The 19,464-nt window shown below is 43.7% G+C and overlaps 1 protein-coding gene across 1 annotated transcript in view; it reads right to left on the bottom strand.

Moving 5' to 3' along the window:
* SYNE2 (spectrin repeat containing nuclear envelope protein 2) overlaps positions 1-19,464 on the bottom strand; it is a 455,935-nt gene that overhangs the window by 292,268 nt on the left and 144,203 nt on the right. Inside the window, exons 23-29 of the mRNA XM_088471237.1 lie at positions 15,216-15,285; positions 12,803-12,897; positions 12,277-12,400; positions 5,908-6,065; positions 5,243-5,390; positions 3,831-4,451; positions 2,207-2,769 (exon numbers count right to left, since the gene is read on the bottom strand). Coding sequence (XP_088327363.1) covers positions 2,207-2,769; positions 3,831-4,451; positions 5,243-5,390; positions 5,908-6,065; positions 12,277-12,400; positions 12,803-12,897; positions 15,216-15,285 — 1,779 coding nt within the window. The remainder of the gene's footprint in view (positions 1-2,206; positions 2,770-3,830; positions 4,452-5,242; positions 5,391-5,907; positions 6,066-12,276; positions 12,401-12,802; positions 12,898-15,215; positions 15,286-19,464) is intronic.

The following is a 19,464-nucleotide window of genomic DNA, read 5'->3' as shown; positions in this document are numbered from 1 at the left end:
TAGGAATCCTGACACGAGCGCATGACAGCAGCACGTGATCGGACCCGTGAGTGCTGCAGACAGAGTCGAGGAGTCACGGAAACCTAATTTAGGCAGGTAAATTAACTATATCATCCCATCCTTAACCCTCCCTAGGGAGAGTACCAAAATAGATGGCCGCGATCGGCACTTAATGAAGGATGTAATGTAAACTAGCTTTTGTTTACATCATGTGACTAAACACCGGGAAACCGGAAGTCCTAGTACATAGTATCTAACTATTATGTTTTTATGAATAATAGGTTCGCCTTCTAACTATTTGTGTATATACTATTTGTGTATTTATGTTCTTTGTGTGTAATGTTGTGAAATGTAAATATTTTGTATTTATTAATTGAAATCAGGTGCCAATCAATAAACCCATTTAGAGGGGTATAAAGCACCAGCTCTGAAACTTATGAGACACCTTTGATAAAGCTGCACCTGGATGCAGTGAAACGCGTTAGTACTCATTGAACTATCATTATCACCACTTACCTTGATTTGGATTTATCAAATTGCTCCTATTGAGCTCTTGGGATTACAAAGATTGAGCCACGGAGGAGCTGTACACCATTTAATACAGCCAGTTGCTTGTTTATGGACACCGCAATATTTGAGGACTTAGTGAATTGATCCACTACTTAAAGGGACTTTCCTCTAGCGGATGCCTACTAAAGCACATTTTCTTGTCCCAATTGAGCTCCTTGAAGTTAAGCCATCAGCCATAAAGGAGATACATAATATCGGATACTATTAGTCTGCTGCCCATGGATACCGCAACACTGAGGACCCAGTGATTTGAATACATCAAGGGACATCCCTCTAGCGGATACCAGGAGGACTATGCAGCAGTAAATATCCATACTCTTCATTTGGCAACTCTAATGAGAATCTACCAAAAGTCCGTAACCATTAGGACACTCTGATTTGAGGTTGTGGGTGAGATCGCATGTTATCATTGTATATGTTTATTTTATATCCCAGTGAATATGACGAATACTATGCTTTTTTAATACTTAATTATTAAACTATTGTTCATTTTATCGGCACTGAATTGATTCTATTTTTACCATTTATCTAGATAATTTCATCAATAGCGCTACTATCTGTGTTGGTGTTTTTTCTATGTTATAGGGAGTGACGATCCCATATTATAGTAGCTGCTAGATTAAACAGCTCATTCCAGCGCCTGTGTATACCTATTTGGTATTCCTTCTATCTTGTTTTTATTGCCGTAGGTGCGCATGTGACTTGTGCTAATGTATATATATATATATATATATATATATATATATATATATTATATATATACCAATAAGCACTCCAGATAGTAATATTGTAACAAGTGCACGGAAGACTTTTTGGGGTATATTTACCAAAGTGCGGGTTTACAAAAGTGGAGAAGTTGCCCATAGCAACCAGATTCTACTTATCATTTATTTAGTACCTTCTAGAATGTGATCGCTAGGGGTATATTTACTAAAGGTCGATTTTTATAAATTTAATCTATGTGTTTCTGGGGGCTAAATCACACATTTACTAACAGACAACTTTTTATTTAGTTTTTTAAGTATTAGTAAATGTGTGATTTAGCCCCAGAAACAAAACATCGATGTTTAGTAAATATACCCCCTAGAATCTGATTGGTTGCTATGGGCAACATCTCCACTTTTGTAAACCCGCACTTTACTAAATATACACCTGTATCTCTGTCTCCAAAAAGCTTTTTAGAATAAAGTTAATATAAAATAGTTGCTGCTCAGGTCAACTGAATGGTCTGTCACAGGTGCGTGAAAAGGGAGGGGTTTGATCTAGACAAGAATAAAGCCTGAATGGCTTAAACATATCTTTGAAAATATATGCAACAACGATCTCTGGATTTCTGTTATCATGTACAGTAGTGTTCAAATCTTATTGATAGTCTTTTGCAGTGTACTGGGGAATCATTTTTCCTTTTTTTCTTATAATAAAGTTAAGTCAGTAATTTGGGTTTTGGACCTTGGTGAAATGTACTACCCTTGTACAACATATCAGATGTATCTCAAAAAAGTATATTCACCTTTACAGGAGACTCATTTTATATTTTTCATAATATCCTTCCTTGCATTTTAAGTCCAACAGTGTGTTACATTCTAAATCAAACCCAAAAGAGATCAAACATACATCCTCCAACATCATTACATACCTCTGCTGTACAGCATGAATAGTTGGCTCTTTTAAGCCAATATTATCAATCTGATCTCGAATGTCTTCAATATGTCTGCAGAGGTGTTTTTGTCTATTGTTTAATGTCTCTAGAGACTCCTTCTCTTCCAAGTCCTGAAGCTCCCTGAGAACGACTTGCTGTGCACTTTCTAGCTTCTGAAAGAACTCGCTAATCATTTTCTGGCATGAGGTTTTTTCTCTATATTCTGGATCCTCCAATATAATTTCAGCTGCCTGCAAGCGATCATCGAGCCTCTCTGCTTCTTGTCCAAGACGGTAGATGTCCTTTTCTAAGGATTCAAGGTTCCTCAGCTTCCCCTGTAGAGAGGTCCTGTCCACAGCCAAAACTGTGGATTCAGCTTCAATGGACATTTTAACGGCTTCAAGAGAAGACATAAATGTTTCCAGGGTTTTGAGGGTTGTTTCTTTTTCTTTCATAACCTCAGTATCTGTTTGTAGTTCCATCTTATACTGATCCAACGTGGACGATGGGTACAAATGATCACATTGTTGAATCTCATTTTCAAATGTGCTCTGAACATTCTGGAAGAACACAAATTATAAAATATATTAATTGTCTTTATTTAAAGAAAAATACAGTACAAAAAGGGATTAATAATAATAACAATAATAGTAAAATAATGCCATAGGTCCTTAATTAAATCCTTGCATTCCAGACACGAAAAAACAATTAATATTGTAATAAATCATAATTCTGGATCCTGTATAATTAGCCTATATTAGACCAGGCCTGGCACTGCAATTGAGGTTCTTATAGGCACTCTTGCATATCGCTGGGTGTGATTATTTATATTTGTAGTGTTTATGACTTGATTGTCTATTTGCTTCCTACTCTGACATTGGACCTTAATCTGTTACTTTGTTGTCTCAACTTTACTTTGAACTTGACCCTACAGATGGGTCCACATACATGTAGCCTCCTGGCGCGTTAAACAGCCCTTCTAGTTGCGCCATGCCGTGATTCAGTAGCACCGAGCGTCTTTTCGTGCAACTTTTTACCTTGAAACACGTCTTATTCACACTACAATGCGAATAGATAGCACAAGCAGCTTCTGCTGATTAAAATGATATGCAGCATGCCTATGTTCTGTGTATGCGGATATATCTGCATGCTAAACACTACGTTACAGTGTTACAGCCGCTAACACTATAACGTAGCATTTTGCATGCAGATACACCCGTACTTGCTCAGAGAACATAGGCATGCTGCATATCATTTTAATCAGCAGAAGCTGCTTGTGCTAACTATTCACATTGTTGTGTGAATAAGACGCATTTCAAGGTAAAAAGCCGCACGAAAAGTCGCCCGGGCGCTATTGAGTCACACTGAGTTATGTGTGGCGCGACTCATCGCCCACGGAGGATAGATGTATGTGGGCACATCTGTAAATAGGATTTTGGTTTTTGCACATTGCCCTTTGCTGGTCATACTATTATATGGGTCCAGATGTGAGATCTAACGCTACATCTCTTCAATATTATTATAGAGGGGAACTACACTTATGTATCAAGTGTCTGACAGTGCTGTGACTCCTTGTAAAATGATGAAACCTTGCATGAACCCTTTATGAAGTGCGCCATACCTTTATTTTCTGTAGAACTGATTCTATGCCTGATACTGTGAACTGATCCATCTCCTGTTCCTGATGCTGTTGGTGTATAGAAGCCATATCATCATAATCAGAATGTGTTTCGCTCAGTGATTGTCTTCCATAAGCAGGTCTGTCTTCCAAGTGTTTAAGATTTTGCAGAATGGCCTGTTTTGCAATCTCTATCTTTTCAAAGAATACATCAACCATTTTTCGACAAGATGTATCTCCTCCATGTTCTGGGTCTTCTAGGAATACCTCAAATGGCTCCAAACACTTGTCAAGCTTTTCTGCCTCTTCCTTCAGACTGTAAACTTTCTTTTCTAGTTCAATAAGGTTATTCTGCTTTTCAAGCAAAGTGATCCTGTTCATTCTAAGTATTGCAGCTTCAGCCTGGATAGAGAGTTTGGTTGCTGCAAGAGAAGAGAAAAATGTCTCCAGGTCTTTCAGAAGTGTTTCTCGTTCTTTCATGGTTTCACTGGTCGCTTCTAGTTGGGTTTTGTATTGCTGGACAATGGACTGAACAGCAAAAGCATCAATTGGACTTAATGGATCAATAATCTCGGTAGCATTGTCGCATTGTTGAATATGATCTTCAACAGTACTCTGAACTTCCTAAAAAGGTTCAACAAAAAATTAGAAACATTTTAACAACATACAGTATGAAGATGACATCTTAGATTTTTTTTCAATATTGTGCTATGGAACACAAATTAAAATAAATTTGCTTGTATGTGGTGCTATTTACATTTAGGTGTGTTTTATCTCCACTGTCGGTCAGATCATAGCTATCATTTATTTAGTGCAGTCTATAAAATAATAGCTATAATCTTATTGGTTGTTTGTCTCATACCATAGCCCTATATGTAACAACATACAGTAGGTGGAGTGACCTAGCAGCAAGTCTTTTCTCAGCGGACAAGGCATGAAAAAGAGGAGAAAGACTTGAGACCCTAAGTTTGTATTTAGCTTTTACAAAGGATGATATAAAACTATGGGGGAGATGTTTCGAGCAGGTAAGGAGTAGAGAGATGGACCAATGGAGAAGTTTACCATAGCAACCAATCAGCTTCTACCTATCATTTTATAGAATGTACGTTAAAAATGCTACCTCGAAGTAGATTGGTTGCTATAGGCAACTTTCACTTGTCCACTTTTTACACTGCTTGATATATCTCTCCCTATGTCAAACATATGCTTTCCCCTGTACTAGACACAGTTAAGTTGATACCAGGTAACAGTGTCATAAAATTCCTGGTCATGCAGGATATCTGATCATAAATCTATCTCCAATTAAAACAATTTCATTTATATGAGATCACCAGGAGTATGGTATTAGACGACTGACTTACGTAATGTTTTGCCCAAAAATTAAATAATCAGAAAAGCAATCTATAAATACTTACCCTGAGCGTGTCATAAACCGTCTCGATGTTGAAGACAGTGAACCGTTCCATCTCTGGGACTGAAGTCTGCTGACTTGAATCACATAGAAAAGATACGTTCTGCTCAATGGGCAAGAGCACATCTATTGTGACATTCAGAGATTGTAGCCTAAACAAAAAGAACAGAATATGAAAATAAACTTTCGGAGTAATGGACACTAACCTCCTACAGTGTAACGAGAGCTTCAGTTGGTCCAAAACCAATACTTAAAAACCTAACACTGTAGAATGAAGTCTGCCAAGTCTGCATACTGCACAACTGGACTATGGTCAATCAAATTTCGTTAAACATTTAGTGATCTTTTTAAAGGTTAGATAGTCAAGCAAAATGATGAATGCCCAATTTTGGGTATGACCCATATGTGACCCTAAATGACTTTGCATCTGTAGCATTGTTTGATGACCCCTATTACCACTACGGCGGGGGTAATCATCTGACACAGAAATTAGACAATAACTGGTCTGACTGTTCCGTACAACCACTATTTGGATTTCTGCAATCTACTGTACCTACACCTAGCCAAAGTGCTCACAGATTCTGTTCAATGGTGTCTGAGTGGGTACCCTTACAATACCACATCTCCTTGATGTTTTGCTGGCCTGATATGCAAGTCCTTTCTACAAACCTGACTTTCATTTCTTCAGTAACAGTTTCCAAATCAGACTGAAGGGTAGATCTTTTCTCAGAGAACTTCTTCCTTTCAATGCCATGCAGTAGAATCTCCAATTTTTGCGACATAGCCTCAAACTCTGACCAGCTTATGTCTGCCTGGGCCTGTAGAATCTAGAAGATACATTAAAATGTATACATTTTATTTTACCAATTGAAATTAAATTAATTCTTGTCTACAGTCAGCAAGAGAAATTTATTTTGTAGCGTGAGCCAAGAAAAAGTAATTGGAATTTTCATAATTAATATCACTCTTAATAATCATAACATCACTGGTCATATTATGCATTAAAAGAATCGCAAAACATGTAACAGTTCGGGTTGGGTATGAAATCCCGGCTGTCGGGATGCCGCTGGTCAGAATACCGACAGCCAGAAACCCGACACCCATAGGAACCAACGGTAAGTGTTTTCCTAACCCCTACCCAAAGTTTGCCCAGTCAGGACAGGGTTACTCCAGTTTCTCCTGTTGCTAGGCAATCAGCACACCTCAGGAAGTGACGTGTCATCCTCAGTGCTGTGTGATTGGTCCGTCCTTCTATTTGAACACACTGCACTTTTGCCGCCTCGCCGACTATAGCGTATCTGTGGGTTCCATGGCTGCATGGTTAGTGTTCTGTTCCTTCTCGTGGTACAGATTTCTGGCTTTTCCGAAGTGGCTTCCGTGCTGCCTCCGGCTCTCCAGCTTCTGTACGGCTTCCTAGCCGCACCTACATCTCCAAGCCGCAGCACCAACTAATTACTCTTACCTTCGGCTCTTGCCACACCAACAGCTTCCGTGCTGTCCCCGGATTCTCCAACTTTTTATACGGTTTCTAAACCGCATCTGTACCACCGTGCTACCATCGGCTACCCAAGCCGCAGCACCGACTACCTACTCCTACCATCGGCTTTTGCCACACCTTCGGCACCTTTGCCGCACCAACAGCTTCCATGCTGTTACCGGTTCTCCAGCTTCTTCTACGGCTTCTAAGCCGCACCTACACCTCTGTGCTGCCATCGGCTCTCCCAGCCGCAGCATTTACTTTTAACAACCTATCCACACAAGCCGCACCATCAGCACATTTGCCGCACCATCGGAACATTTGCCGCACCATCGGCTCTCAAAGCTGCAGCATTACCATTTACTGTCTATCAATGGTTATTACCGCTCCATTGGCACACAAGCTGCACCATCGGCACATTTGCCGCATCATCTGCACATTAGCCGCAACATCGGGGAATTTGGCCACATCATCGGCTCCCAAAGCCACAGCATTACCATAGACTGTCTATCTACGGCCATTGCCGCACCATCGGCACAGTAGCCGCATCATTGGCACACTTCACTTCACATTGATCTGTGTATGTTTCTGCAAGACACGTTGCTCAGGAGGGGGTCTATTTAAAACTTCTATTTTTTAACCAAGTTTGCATAAATTACACCCGTGATTATAGTAATGATTCTTGGTAAATTCCCGAGTTCTATTCCTGTCTATGGAAAGTACTGCCGTGTTTAGAAAATGGTGTATTTCTATTAGTGTTTCTTCCGTGTTTTGCAGAGAGTTATATGATTTCTCACCAGAGTTTGCCTTTAGTAAAATTGCGAGTGGTAAAAAATGGCCAAACACACCTGTGATTAACACTTCGGACCAACACGAATCTTAGTAAATTTGCCCCTATATATCAGGACAATTCATGTAATGTTCCTTGCACTACTCTACAGTGATCGTGCTGATCGGGAAAAAATATGGGCCCCAAGGACCCCTCACTTTAAAAACAGTTTTTGGGTCTCATCATATATTATGGGGGGTGAGGGCAGGCAGCAGTTGGGACAGTGCTGGAGGCAGGTAGCAGTTGGGGTCGAGCTGGGGGTAAAGGCAGGGAGAAGTTGGGGGAGATCTGGGGCTAGAGGGGAGTAGGGGCAGAGAGAGCTGGGGGTAGGGAGGGGTAAGTACAGACAGTAGTTATGACAGTGTTGGGGAAAGGAGGAGGCTAGGAGCAGGTAGTGCTGGGGGTAGGAAGGGGGCAATGGTAGATAGCAGCTTGGGCAAGAAAGGGGTTAGGGGAGGCAGTACTAAGGGTAGGAAGGGGGTAAGGGTAGATTGAAGCTGGGGCAATACTGGGGGCAAGGAGGAGGTTAGGAGCAGACAGTGCAGGAGGTAAGGTGGGGGGTGCATACAGTTAACAGTCAGGGTAAATGGAAAATACACACAGCTACACAGTCGAGGATAGTGAAGGAATACACACAGTTACACCGGCAGGGGAAGGGGCCACACAGCCGGCCAGTGACAGGGGCCACAGAGCCATCCAGTAACACCAAAGATAGGGGCCTGACAGCTGGCAAGCGACACCAGGGATAGGGCCACATAGATGGCCAATAACACATGTGATGGGCCACACAGTTGGCCAGCAACACCAGAGACAGGGGCCAAAGACGGCCGGCAACACCAGGGACAGCCATGGAGCACACAGCCGGCCAATAACACCAAGGACAGCCATGGAGCACACAGCCGGCCAACAACACCAGACACAGTGACCACACAGCCGGCCAATAACACCAGGGACAGGAGCCACACAGCCGGCCAGGGACAGGTGCCGTTACCTTTCGAGTGCACCCGAGGGTCAGACAGGAACTTCCTCATCTGCTCCAAGGCGCTCTTCTCTTCCAGAGATTCCCCCAGGGAGGCTGGGGAATTGCGGCCATCTTACAGCAGCAGCAGCAGCACCAGCTTCCGGATGTGTTTCTGCACCCCGAGGCCGACACCTCCAAGCCGGTGCTGCCGTCATCTCCCCCGCCTGGGTCCGACATCCCCACAGAGCGGAGGCTGAGGTACAGTGACCAGAGAATGGCTGCAGCTGAGACGGGAGCAGAGTGTGGCTGAGGCTCTCTGCGTAAGCGAGGAGCGAAGCGGCAGAAGGTGGACACAGAGGGAGGATGAGCACCAGGGGGATTCTGGGAGCTATAGTGAGGAGAATCCTCCGGCGGCGATTGGATGAAAAGAAGCCGCTGGAGGTGAATGGCTGTTTTTGGCACTGCACACAGGCAGCACACACAGAGCATCCTGCAGGACCCGCTGAGTTTTAAAAACCGGGTCCCCATCTTCCTAAAACGCATAAAAACACGCCATAGCGCATATTTTGCGATCGCTGCTCTATACGGGATGTAGTCATAATGTCAACAATTACAATGTTGACATTCATAATTTCGACATCACAAAGCCAACAGTTATGATGTGGATATTGAACATGTAGGCACCTACGGAATGTCGACATGTGAAATACCGCTGTGTGAAATGCCGACTTTCTGCACGGACCGGTAGCAGAGGGTTAGGGTAATGCTGCAAGAGGGGAAGTTAGGGTTAGGCACTAGGGGGAGGGTTAGGCTGCGGGAGGGGAGGTTAGGGTTAGGTACTAGGGGGATGTTAGGCTGTGGAAGGGGAGGTTAGGCACTATGGGGAGGGTAAGGGTTAGGTTACAGGAGGAGAGGTTAGGGTAAGGTTGTGGGAGAGGAGGTTAGGGTTAGACACTAGGGGGAGAGTTAGGCTGTGGGAGGGGAGGTTAGAGTCCCCCTATGCATTGCCCCCAGCAGTAGTCCCCCCTATACAGTGCCCCAGTAGCAGCCACCCCCTCTATACAGTGCAACCAGTAACGCCTCCCCCCATACAGTGCCCCTAGTAGCAGCCACCTCCCCTATACAGTGCCCCCCCTATGCAGTGCCAGTGTCAGTGCCCGTGTCCCTTACACACACAAAAAAAAAACCACACACAACTTACCTGAATCCCTGCTCCTGGTGCCACCGCCGCTGTCTGCTCCTCCCGATCCGCTTTGCACTATGGGAGAGACATCATGATGTCTCGCCCATCACACGTGATGAGTGAGCTCCAGTTGGCTCCCTCCGTGGACTCAGCAGTCAATGAGAGTCTTTCTGACTCTCATTGACTGCTATAACAAACACACAGCCGCCACTGGCGGCGCTGTGTTTGTTACTGTGTAGTGCGGACCACTCTCACTGCGGTCTGCCCTACGCTTAAATACTGCAGGGCCCGGGGGACACTGGCGGTGGGTGCAGCGGCTATGGGCCCCTGCACCACAGCGGGCCCCGGTGCAAGCCACCGGCTCAACAGCCGCTAATTCAGCCACTGGATATCGTTATTGTTCATATCGTCCAGTGTGTATGCACTGAATGACCAACGATGCACGCTCCCGTGGGTCGTTAACGATATCTTCAGTCGGCTGAACATGCAGTACAATCTGGGGATAGCATTAACGGTGCCATGCTGCCGAATGCAGCATGGCCACGCAATATGATAGCGCCTCCTCGTCACTGCATTGCTACCGATCCTATAAATAAGTCTGATAAGTATCCTCCTCCCTGCTGCAAACTGTTACCCCTGACTGCTGACAGCACTACAGTGATTGCAAAACATGTCTTAAAACAGGTTGCAGCCAGGACTCGATCTCCAGATATTACTATCAGCTAGCGCCACCCTGCCCCCACCACAATGAAGCTGAAATCTTTAAAAACTGCACTTCTGTAACTGTTGTCTGTGTTCACCTATGATCTGATCATCTGGATTGCACAGGATCACCATGACCCTATAGTAACATACTGAATAAACAGCCTCCCAAATGAATGATCCTCTCATTATTCCTCTGTGTCCGCCATATACATCACAGCTGTGAGAATGCAGTAACATCTGACAGCGTGTACAGACAGGAACATACAGGCAGACATCAATAATTCATACATTGGCTACTTCTGCCTTTTTCTCCATGTTTCTAACCTCTGCTACACACTCCTAACTTCTATTTGCTGTGTACATAAATCCTTTTTGGAACTACAAGTCCTAGCATGCCCGCACAGCCAGAGGTTAACAGTACATCATTGGATTTGTTGATCCACAACAGCAGGAGGGCATACAATTTTATGGGACCCATATGGTAATGTGATGGTTGCTTTGCATGGACATCCACAAGGGGAAACATTAAGCCTTTATATGGTCATATTGGGAATTAATGACTGTGCAGTTGCAGGCAGTGGGTGTAAAACTCTCGCCAAAATACAGTAAGGGCATGGTGCATGGATGTGCTGTCAGGGGAGGCAGAGCCTCGCTTTCATACACACTCCTCTATCACACTCCCTGTCATGCTCCAGAGTTTTGATATAAAACTATTGTGTTATACATGTGTGCCTCCCCAGCCATTGACCTCACTGCGTGTCACTGAATCTCAAATGCAGGCCCCTTAACCTTCAAAAGAGCCTTACATTACTCTTAATTTCAGTAGTATTTTAGATTAAATGTAGTAATTTAAAATACTAAGGAAATAAGGAAAGAGACACTTAACTATAATAACATGGTAACAGGCTTTGCATGCATTACAGGCTACAGATGTGTCCTTTTCCTCAGTAGCGACAAACTGCCCGTCTCGGTGAGACATTTCCCCACGATTCAGCGGCGCAGTGCATCTTTTTCACTCAAAATGTGCATCTTATTCACATAAATACAACACCTGAGAGCGACAGAGCTGCATTGTAGCATTCACTGGTCAGTGGGATTTGCAACATTCGCACATCTGTATGCGACTGAGTCTGAACCTGTATAAAAAGGGCTCCGCTGCGAGCAGCCATAGCTTTTCCATACATCAAGTTCATCAGTGCCTTTGGGCCTGATTCAGCAGTGCACTACTACTGAACGCAGATTCCTGATGGTCGGGAATCTGCACAGGTGCTTGTCCCCTTCGGAGGCGTGTTGTCGTCTTTGGGCGGGGTGGGGGGAGGACAGGATCTCCTGGCATCTTTCTCTCATCTGCAGCTGCCGGCTTGTGTGACCCCATGGGTCACCTGTCAGGCCAATGTTCCCGCAGATTATTCAATGCTGTGTCGTACAACGCAGCTCGGATAAGTAATGCATGCAGGACGTGTGATGCCTCCTGCTGCCTTTACCATAATTGCATGCAGCTTTGCAATTCCATCCTAAGATGAATCATACGTAAAGACGCCCAGTAAATGAGGATACAAGCAGGAAGGAGCTGAGGACTACAAGTGAAGGTACGGAGAGTCCGAGGGCTGTCTGTTTCTTATCACTGGTGTAGAGGGTGGAGATGGTAGAGAGAAAAGAGGGGGATGTGGGTGTAGGGAATAGCGACTGGTCTGCCACAGAAATGTCTCCATACAAACATAAAACATATCAACAGACAACAGTTTCATCTTTACTTTCCTGCACCAAACAGAAATATAGTTTAAGTCAGTTTAGTGTCCCTTCAAGCTGAGAGGAATGGGGCAACGAAAAGACTTATGATGGTGATGAACACAAGGGAAACCTCAATAGCAGATTAGATTTACCTGTAGCTCACGGCTTCTAAACTGAAGATGTTTTACATCCTGAGCGTCTGCTGGGCTTTCAGCAACAAGCTTCTCTCTTGAGTTTTGAATTAACAGTTCTAGATTACTTTTCTTGACATCGTATCTGAATAAAACATACACACAGATAAACATTAGCATTAAGATGCATGGCGATGAATTCTATTTAACATCCAGACACTATAGAGCTATGAAAGGATCACAAATCTGAGTACAAGTTATAAAACACTGTAACCTCCATCTGCAAAGGCTTATGGGTATGGCCTGCAGGCACGAAGTGTACATACATAGCTCACTGTGCTTGCTGGGACAGGACATATTGTCTAAGGGAAATTAAATTAGACACTTCTATTAGCATTTCATTTCCATCAAGAATGTACAGGAGAGTATAAACTTGTTTTAAACATTTTTTTATTATGTTAACTATATAAAAGGTTATTGCTTTATTATTGTGAAAATCAATAAATAAGATGTGTTATAAATAGATACAGTTATATTTCTGCATTACCTCTGCAGCATCATCTGTAGGGTTGAGCCATCTACCTCATTGTCTTCCGGGGTGTCATTTGCATTGGTCTGATACACACTGCAAGGTTCTGTCACCTGTTAGAATACACAAGTTATAATCAGGAATCCTTATAGGGAAATACTGATTGTTCATTAATGTTTTAAAATTCCATAATGTTTGTCAGACTTATGTTGTCTTTATTCATCAGTTGACACCTGGGGGTTTATATACAGTTGTAATACCCGACATTTCTGTTTGTGTTTATGCCGGATAATTAAAAGGCCAGTGCTTTTACAAGCCGTGTCTTGCTAGGATAAGCACCGTCTTTTTAAATAACAAAAGAAAAAGGAGTGTCAGGTTTTACGAACCGACACTTAAGCCAGGTGCACACTATGTGATCCATTGAACAATCTATTGATTCTTCGTGGATCAGAACGATTTGATAGTGAAGATCGCATAGTGTGTACGGACTATCTGCCCGCTGCCCACGGTTGCATGCGATATCGTCCAGTCGGCCGCGATGTACAGTGAACCGGACGTTATCGCATGCATCGCCGTTGCAGGTAATGAAGGACAAGACGAGGGATCGTTCCGTCGTTCATTACATCGCTCAATGTGCACCCGCGGTACGATATGTCGTCCAGGTACAGATCGCATAGTGTGTATCCAGCTTTAGTAAATAAACCCCCTGTAGTCTACAACTATATAGAGAACTTAACTGTAGTGTCTGACAAGCTCTCCTACATCTAACAAGCACATAACAGTGTGCACACCTAAATGTAACTAATAATCCCTTATTTCTGTTAGATATCTCTTCCTGCAGAATATAAATGTCAATTTTACAGATCAATGGGCTGATTCTGAGCCACACGCAAAGTGGCTGTAGTTAAGGCCAGCTGCTGAACCCAGATTTACTACCTTAGATCAAAGCTACAATCCATTCCTCTAATGCAGGAGGTGCCTGCATGTGTAAACGGAAACCTGTGCCGCCCACTGATATTACACCAGTCACCACAACCATCATCATTAGTATCTGCACATGCAGCAGCCCCATGGTACGTGCAAGAGACCCATCAGACACAGGGGCTTGTCTTCCCCCTGCGCAACACTCAGAATAGCACGGAGCTTGATAAATGCCCCAAACACTCCCATGACACTCCCAACACAAGTCTGGGTGGTTACATGCGATTGCATTGTCACAGTTTAGTTCCTGCCCCGAAAGCCCTGAAACACCTTATTTCACATTAAGATAGATCCAGCCAAGTTCCGCCTGACTCAGAATAGGAAAAATACAAAGATGCCTAAATTCAAATATGTACATGAGCTGTAGGCTAAAAACGGGGATTCCGACGCTCAGAATGCTGGCGCCAGAATCCCGACACCTGTCAGAATCTCGGCGCTGGCATCCTGACCGCCGGAATCCTGGTAAGTAGTGGAGTTAGGCGGAGGGTTAGCATTAAGGTTAGGTACTAGGGGGAGGGTTTGGGTTAGGCACTAAGGAGGAAGAGTTAGGTCTAGGGTGCGGGGAGGGGGAGGTTAGGTTTAGGCACCGGGGAGGGAGGGTTAGGGGTAGGGAGAGGGGGAGGGTTAGAATACTGAACGACAAGTGTTGGTATCCTAATCCTGTTGGGATGCTGGCTTCGGGATTCTGACCACTGGGATCCTGAGTACCAGCATCCAGTACCCAACCCATACATATATATATAAATGTTATTATTATTTTTTTCTTTTCATACATTCTGCAGATAAGCACATGCAAGCCTCATGCATTAAGCTGCCAGTTTTTAAATTATCCCCAGTGACTTGGAGTTTAGGAGCATGTAGTTTATGAAGTATGTTCTGACATCCAGATAGGTACAATAGTAGAATTCACTCTTCTTCAGATAATATCAAATAGATTTTATTACTTGTTATTCTTTGTTACACCACACTTCCATTTTTAAGATTAGTTTTATTTTCATATTTTGAACTGTTGTAAATATTTTTTTTTAAATATTTCCATTTTTCTTCAGTCCCGATCTTAAGCCGGGTACACATTACCCAACCCGCCAATGACGCCCAATGGTCTGATGTATCGGGCAGTCGATACACACTCCACGATCTGGTGTCTGACCGCCCGATACATCGTTCACCTGCTCCATTCACTCTCCTGGTGTCAGCAGCTGGATCGCTCCATCTGTCATGCATGCACGGCCAACTGAACGACCCAGATGTCGCCACGCGGGAGCACGCATGGTGCATATACACTAGACGATCTGGACGATATGTCAGTCCAATTCGCCATATCATCCAAGAAATCGTCTACTGTGAACCAAGCATAAGGTTGACTAAAGGAATTGTGTAGCACAAAACAGTCAGGTGAAGCTATATATTCAAGTGTCACGGACCAATAGATACTTTCTATGTTCTGTACCTCTTGTGAAGATGATGTACCAATAAGCTTGCAGACACCGGGCTTCACTCCATTTTCACTCAAAGCAACACTGCAAAAAGTGATACAAGTAATATAATTAATGCCCATCTTTATAAGAAAATGCACCAGTCTTTTGAGCAAATTTAAGCTGTGCTGCCACCAAGGGAGGGATTGGAGCATTACAGTTCTGCCCCGCTCCCAAGCGCCTGGGGGCTGTTCCCTGCATCCATTTTTAGCCAGTCTCTGTGGATAGTCTCATAGCTGAGCTGCGAGACTTACTGGAGGTGTGTGTCAGAGGTTGGTCCAATGAGAAGTCAAAATCACATATAATGTTGATTCTCTTTGGTCCTTCCAACCACTCGCCCGTTCTGCAGCCATTTTAACATGTAGGACATTTTCGGTGGTAGTGCAGCTTTAAACTTGAAACTGTATGCAGGTAATTATAACTGAATATATTTTTATTTCTTCTCATTCCATAAACATTTGCTGCATAAAATGAGTGTTCTCCCATGTCTGAAAAAAGTTTGGTTGAAAAGTTAATGCTAATCTGAGTATTCTGTCTGCATGATAATTGGCCACTAGCGGCACCATTATATTCAATTAACATTGACCAAGAAAGTTGTTTATGCACAATGCTTATATGTTTTAATGAATATTTATGGAAAAGTGAAGAGAAGATAGACTGTCATTGTAAATGAAATTTTGTTATCTTTGCCCATTGCAGATAAATCTGTTGAAATGTTAACATTGGGATGAATTTTGGGCCAGATTCAGACCCGGTCGCTAAGCTGCGGACACATGCTATGGGCGATTATCGCACGTCTGCGCATGCGTATGCGTCAAAATACCAATATGCGAACCAGTCACTGCGTCTGGGAATCGTGCGCTCGTAGCACACATACTGGACGCTACCTTGAGTGACAGAATGTGCCGTTCGTGGGTGGTAACAGGGGAAGGTGCTTATGAACGGGGGAGTGGTGCTGCAAACGCAGGTGTGTCTGGGCGTCAAAACGGAGTTTTATGGGTGTGCATAATTAGCAAAGAAGCGTCATTGTACACGTCACTTGGTTGTATTTCAGCCTGCAGTGATCACAGTGCTTGCCGCGGGGTAAGGTCTACCTCAAGCGCTGCTTGCAGCTCCGATGGCTCTGATTAAACATACATTTCCTGGAGATGATGTGTGTTAAAAAAGAAAAGTGGGCGTCTTTTTACCGGCCTTCGCTCCCTAATACATAGAGGGCATCCTTACACCAAACAGTGCGATCGCGGAATTTGCATACCCGGCCCCTTTTGGCTGCGAGAGAGCGCAGCTTAGCGACAGAGTCTGAATCGACCCCTTTGTACAAAGATCACTTTACTGTTTGGCACTTCCTAAAGATATTGCCAGCTTTCAAAGCTAATGCTTTTATTTCTCATGTTCCTTTGGAGAACACATAAAGCTGCATCACAGGACCTGCTTCCAGGAGGATGGACAACAAGGGACTCACGCAGAGTTGGCTGCAACTGCGCTGCAGAAGGCAGATGCAAGTTACATTCACTAAATAAAAAGTAGCAATTGCACGTATATGCAAAGGTGCAACGATCGCAAGCTAGTGTGTAAGTGGCATCAGTAGAATATGTGCCTGGTTTACGCCTGGTCCACTTCTACCACTGCTTAGGCCAATGTTTATAGTTACTTGAAAAATAGGCAATAATGAAACTTCAAATACTTCTCTGATACAACAGAAGCAGCACCACCTATCTAATACATCAGAACCAGCACCACCACTCTAATACATCAGAACCAGAGCCTCCTCTCTAATACATCAGAACCAGCACCCCCTAATGCATCAGAACCAGAACCTCCTCTATAATACATCAGAACCAGCGCCACCTCGCTAATACATCAGAACCAACGCCCTCTCCCTAAAACATCAGAACCAGCGGCTCCTTTCTAATACATCAGAACCACAGAACTAGCACCCCCTAATGCATCAGAACCAGATCCTCCTCTATAATACCTCAGAACCAGTGCCACCTCTCTAATACATCAGAATCAACGCCTTCTCCCTAAAACATCAGAACCAGCACCCCCTAATACTGCAGAACCAGAACCTCCTCTATTATACATCAGAACCAGCGCCCCCTAATGCATCAGAACTAGAACCTCTATAATACATCAGAACCAGTGCCACCTCTCTTCTACATCAGAACTAGAGCCTCCTCTCTAATACATCAGAACCAGCACCCCCTAATATATCAGAACCAGAACGTCCTCTATAATACATCAGAATCAGCGCCACCTCTAGTACATCAGAACCAGCCCCCTCCCTAATACATCAGAATTGGAGCCTCCTCTCTAATACATCAGAACCAGCGCCTCCCCTCTAATACATCAGAACCAGCCCCCCCTCCCTAATACATCAGAACCAATGCCCCTCCCTAATACATCAGAACCAGCACCTCCTCTAATACATCAGAACCAGCGCCTCCTTTCTAATACATCAGAACCAGCACCCCCTAATACATCAAAACCAGAACCTCCTCTATAACACATCAGAACCAGCGCCACCTCTCTAATACATCAGAACCAGCGCCACCTCTCAGCACATTAGAATCAGCGCCCCCTCCCTAGTAATACATCAGCACCTCATTTCAAATACATCAGAACAGCGCCTCCTTTCTAATACATCAGAACTAGCGCCTCCTTTATAATACATCAGAACCAGCGCCACCTCTCTAATACATCAGAACCAGTGCCACCTCTCTAAGGCATCAGAATCAGTGCACCCTCTCTAATACATCAAAACCAGCGCTCCCTCTCTCATACATCAGAATCAGAGCCTCCTATCTAATACATCAGAACCAGAGCCTCCACTATAATACATCAGAACCAGAGCCTCCACTATAATACATCAGGACCAGCGCCCACTTTCTAATACATCAGGCTTGTCCTTTCTTGGTATGACACCTTCTGGTTGTAATGTTCATACCTGATTATTCCTATGTGCCCCTATAACGTACATAAGAAAAGTAGTCACACTAACCTCAGTTATGAAGATTAAATAAGGCAAGGGGACAAAAGACTGCGCCATATAACTCTATTTGTAACTAGTAATTAGAAAAATGTCTGGGTCAAGGCAGAGGTAGATGAATGCCAATTTCCGATCACACTGGCACGATGTTTACAGCATGAATACAGTATGTCAAAGGAGTTTCTAATATACAGAATTAGCTGGGATACCCAGCATTTCCCAGGTTGAAGAATGGACCATGAAGTACATCTGCAGCCTTCATTTTTTACATTGCAGACCAACACTGGAGACCATCGCATATGAAAATGTGCTTGGAGGAGATTAGTAAATGTCAGTGCAGGTGCAGTGTGACAGTTGATCCTCTGACTCACTTCTCTTCCGTTGGAGCTCTGCCTGCCCCCCACTGGTACATATCAGCCTGTGCCTTCAGATCAGTGCAATTTTAAGGTGCGTATCCACTAGGCAATTAAAATGAGCGATTGAACAATAACGACATCGTTATCGTTCCATTGCTCATTAATCGTTCACAAAACGTGCATTAAAATGTTGAAAACGACCAGCGATGTGCGCTCCCGCTGGTCGCTTTCGACATCAGTCATCGCCTGAACATGCAGGTCAATCTGCCAATAACGACAGATTGAGCATGTTCAGCGATGAGGGAGGGTGCCTGCACTGAACGACATATCGTTCAGTGTAGGCACCTACAGGATGAGGAATGACTGTACGATTACAATGATGTAATCGTACTGTTGTTCCTCTATTGGCAAGTGGATATGCACCTTTAGGCACTGGAAGACATCCTGAGCAAACTTGCTTAAACTAAATTTTAAAATCAGACACTCCACGGCCTACTAGGTGGGCACCATGTAGATCACCATGGCCCTGACAAACTCCAAACATAGCCAAAAACCTAATCCTGGTTGGACTACACCACCAAGCCAAATTTGGTGGAGCCAGTTAAAAAACTCTGACCGTGCATAAAGGACAAACAGACAGACACGCGCACACACACACACACTTTCTCACTTATTATATAGATAACATGTATAGAAAATATGCACAACATAATATTTCACTAAAAGCCCCAACGCCCCAAAAAAGAAACCAAAGAAATTCATATGAAAGTAAGTTTAGGATGAGCACCAAAACTCTTGGAAAATTGTAATAAAAAGTAGATTCAATATTGAATATTCAATGTTATTACATTTACGGGGTAACATAAGCATTGATCAGCA

Source organism: Taudactylus pleione, unplaced genomic scaffold (genome assembly GCF_031769625.1).
Source record: "Taudactylus pleione unplaced genomic scaffold, aTauple2 ptg000113l, whole genome shotgun sequence".
Classification (NCBI taxonomy): domain Eukaryota; kingdom Metazoa; phylum Chordata; class Amphibia; order Anura; family Myobatrachidae; genus Taudactylus; species Taudactylus pleione.
Note: the sequence above shows the minus strand (reverse complement) of the source record. Positions and strands in the feature narration are given on the sequence as shown.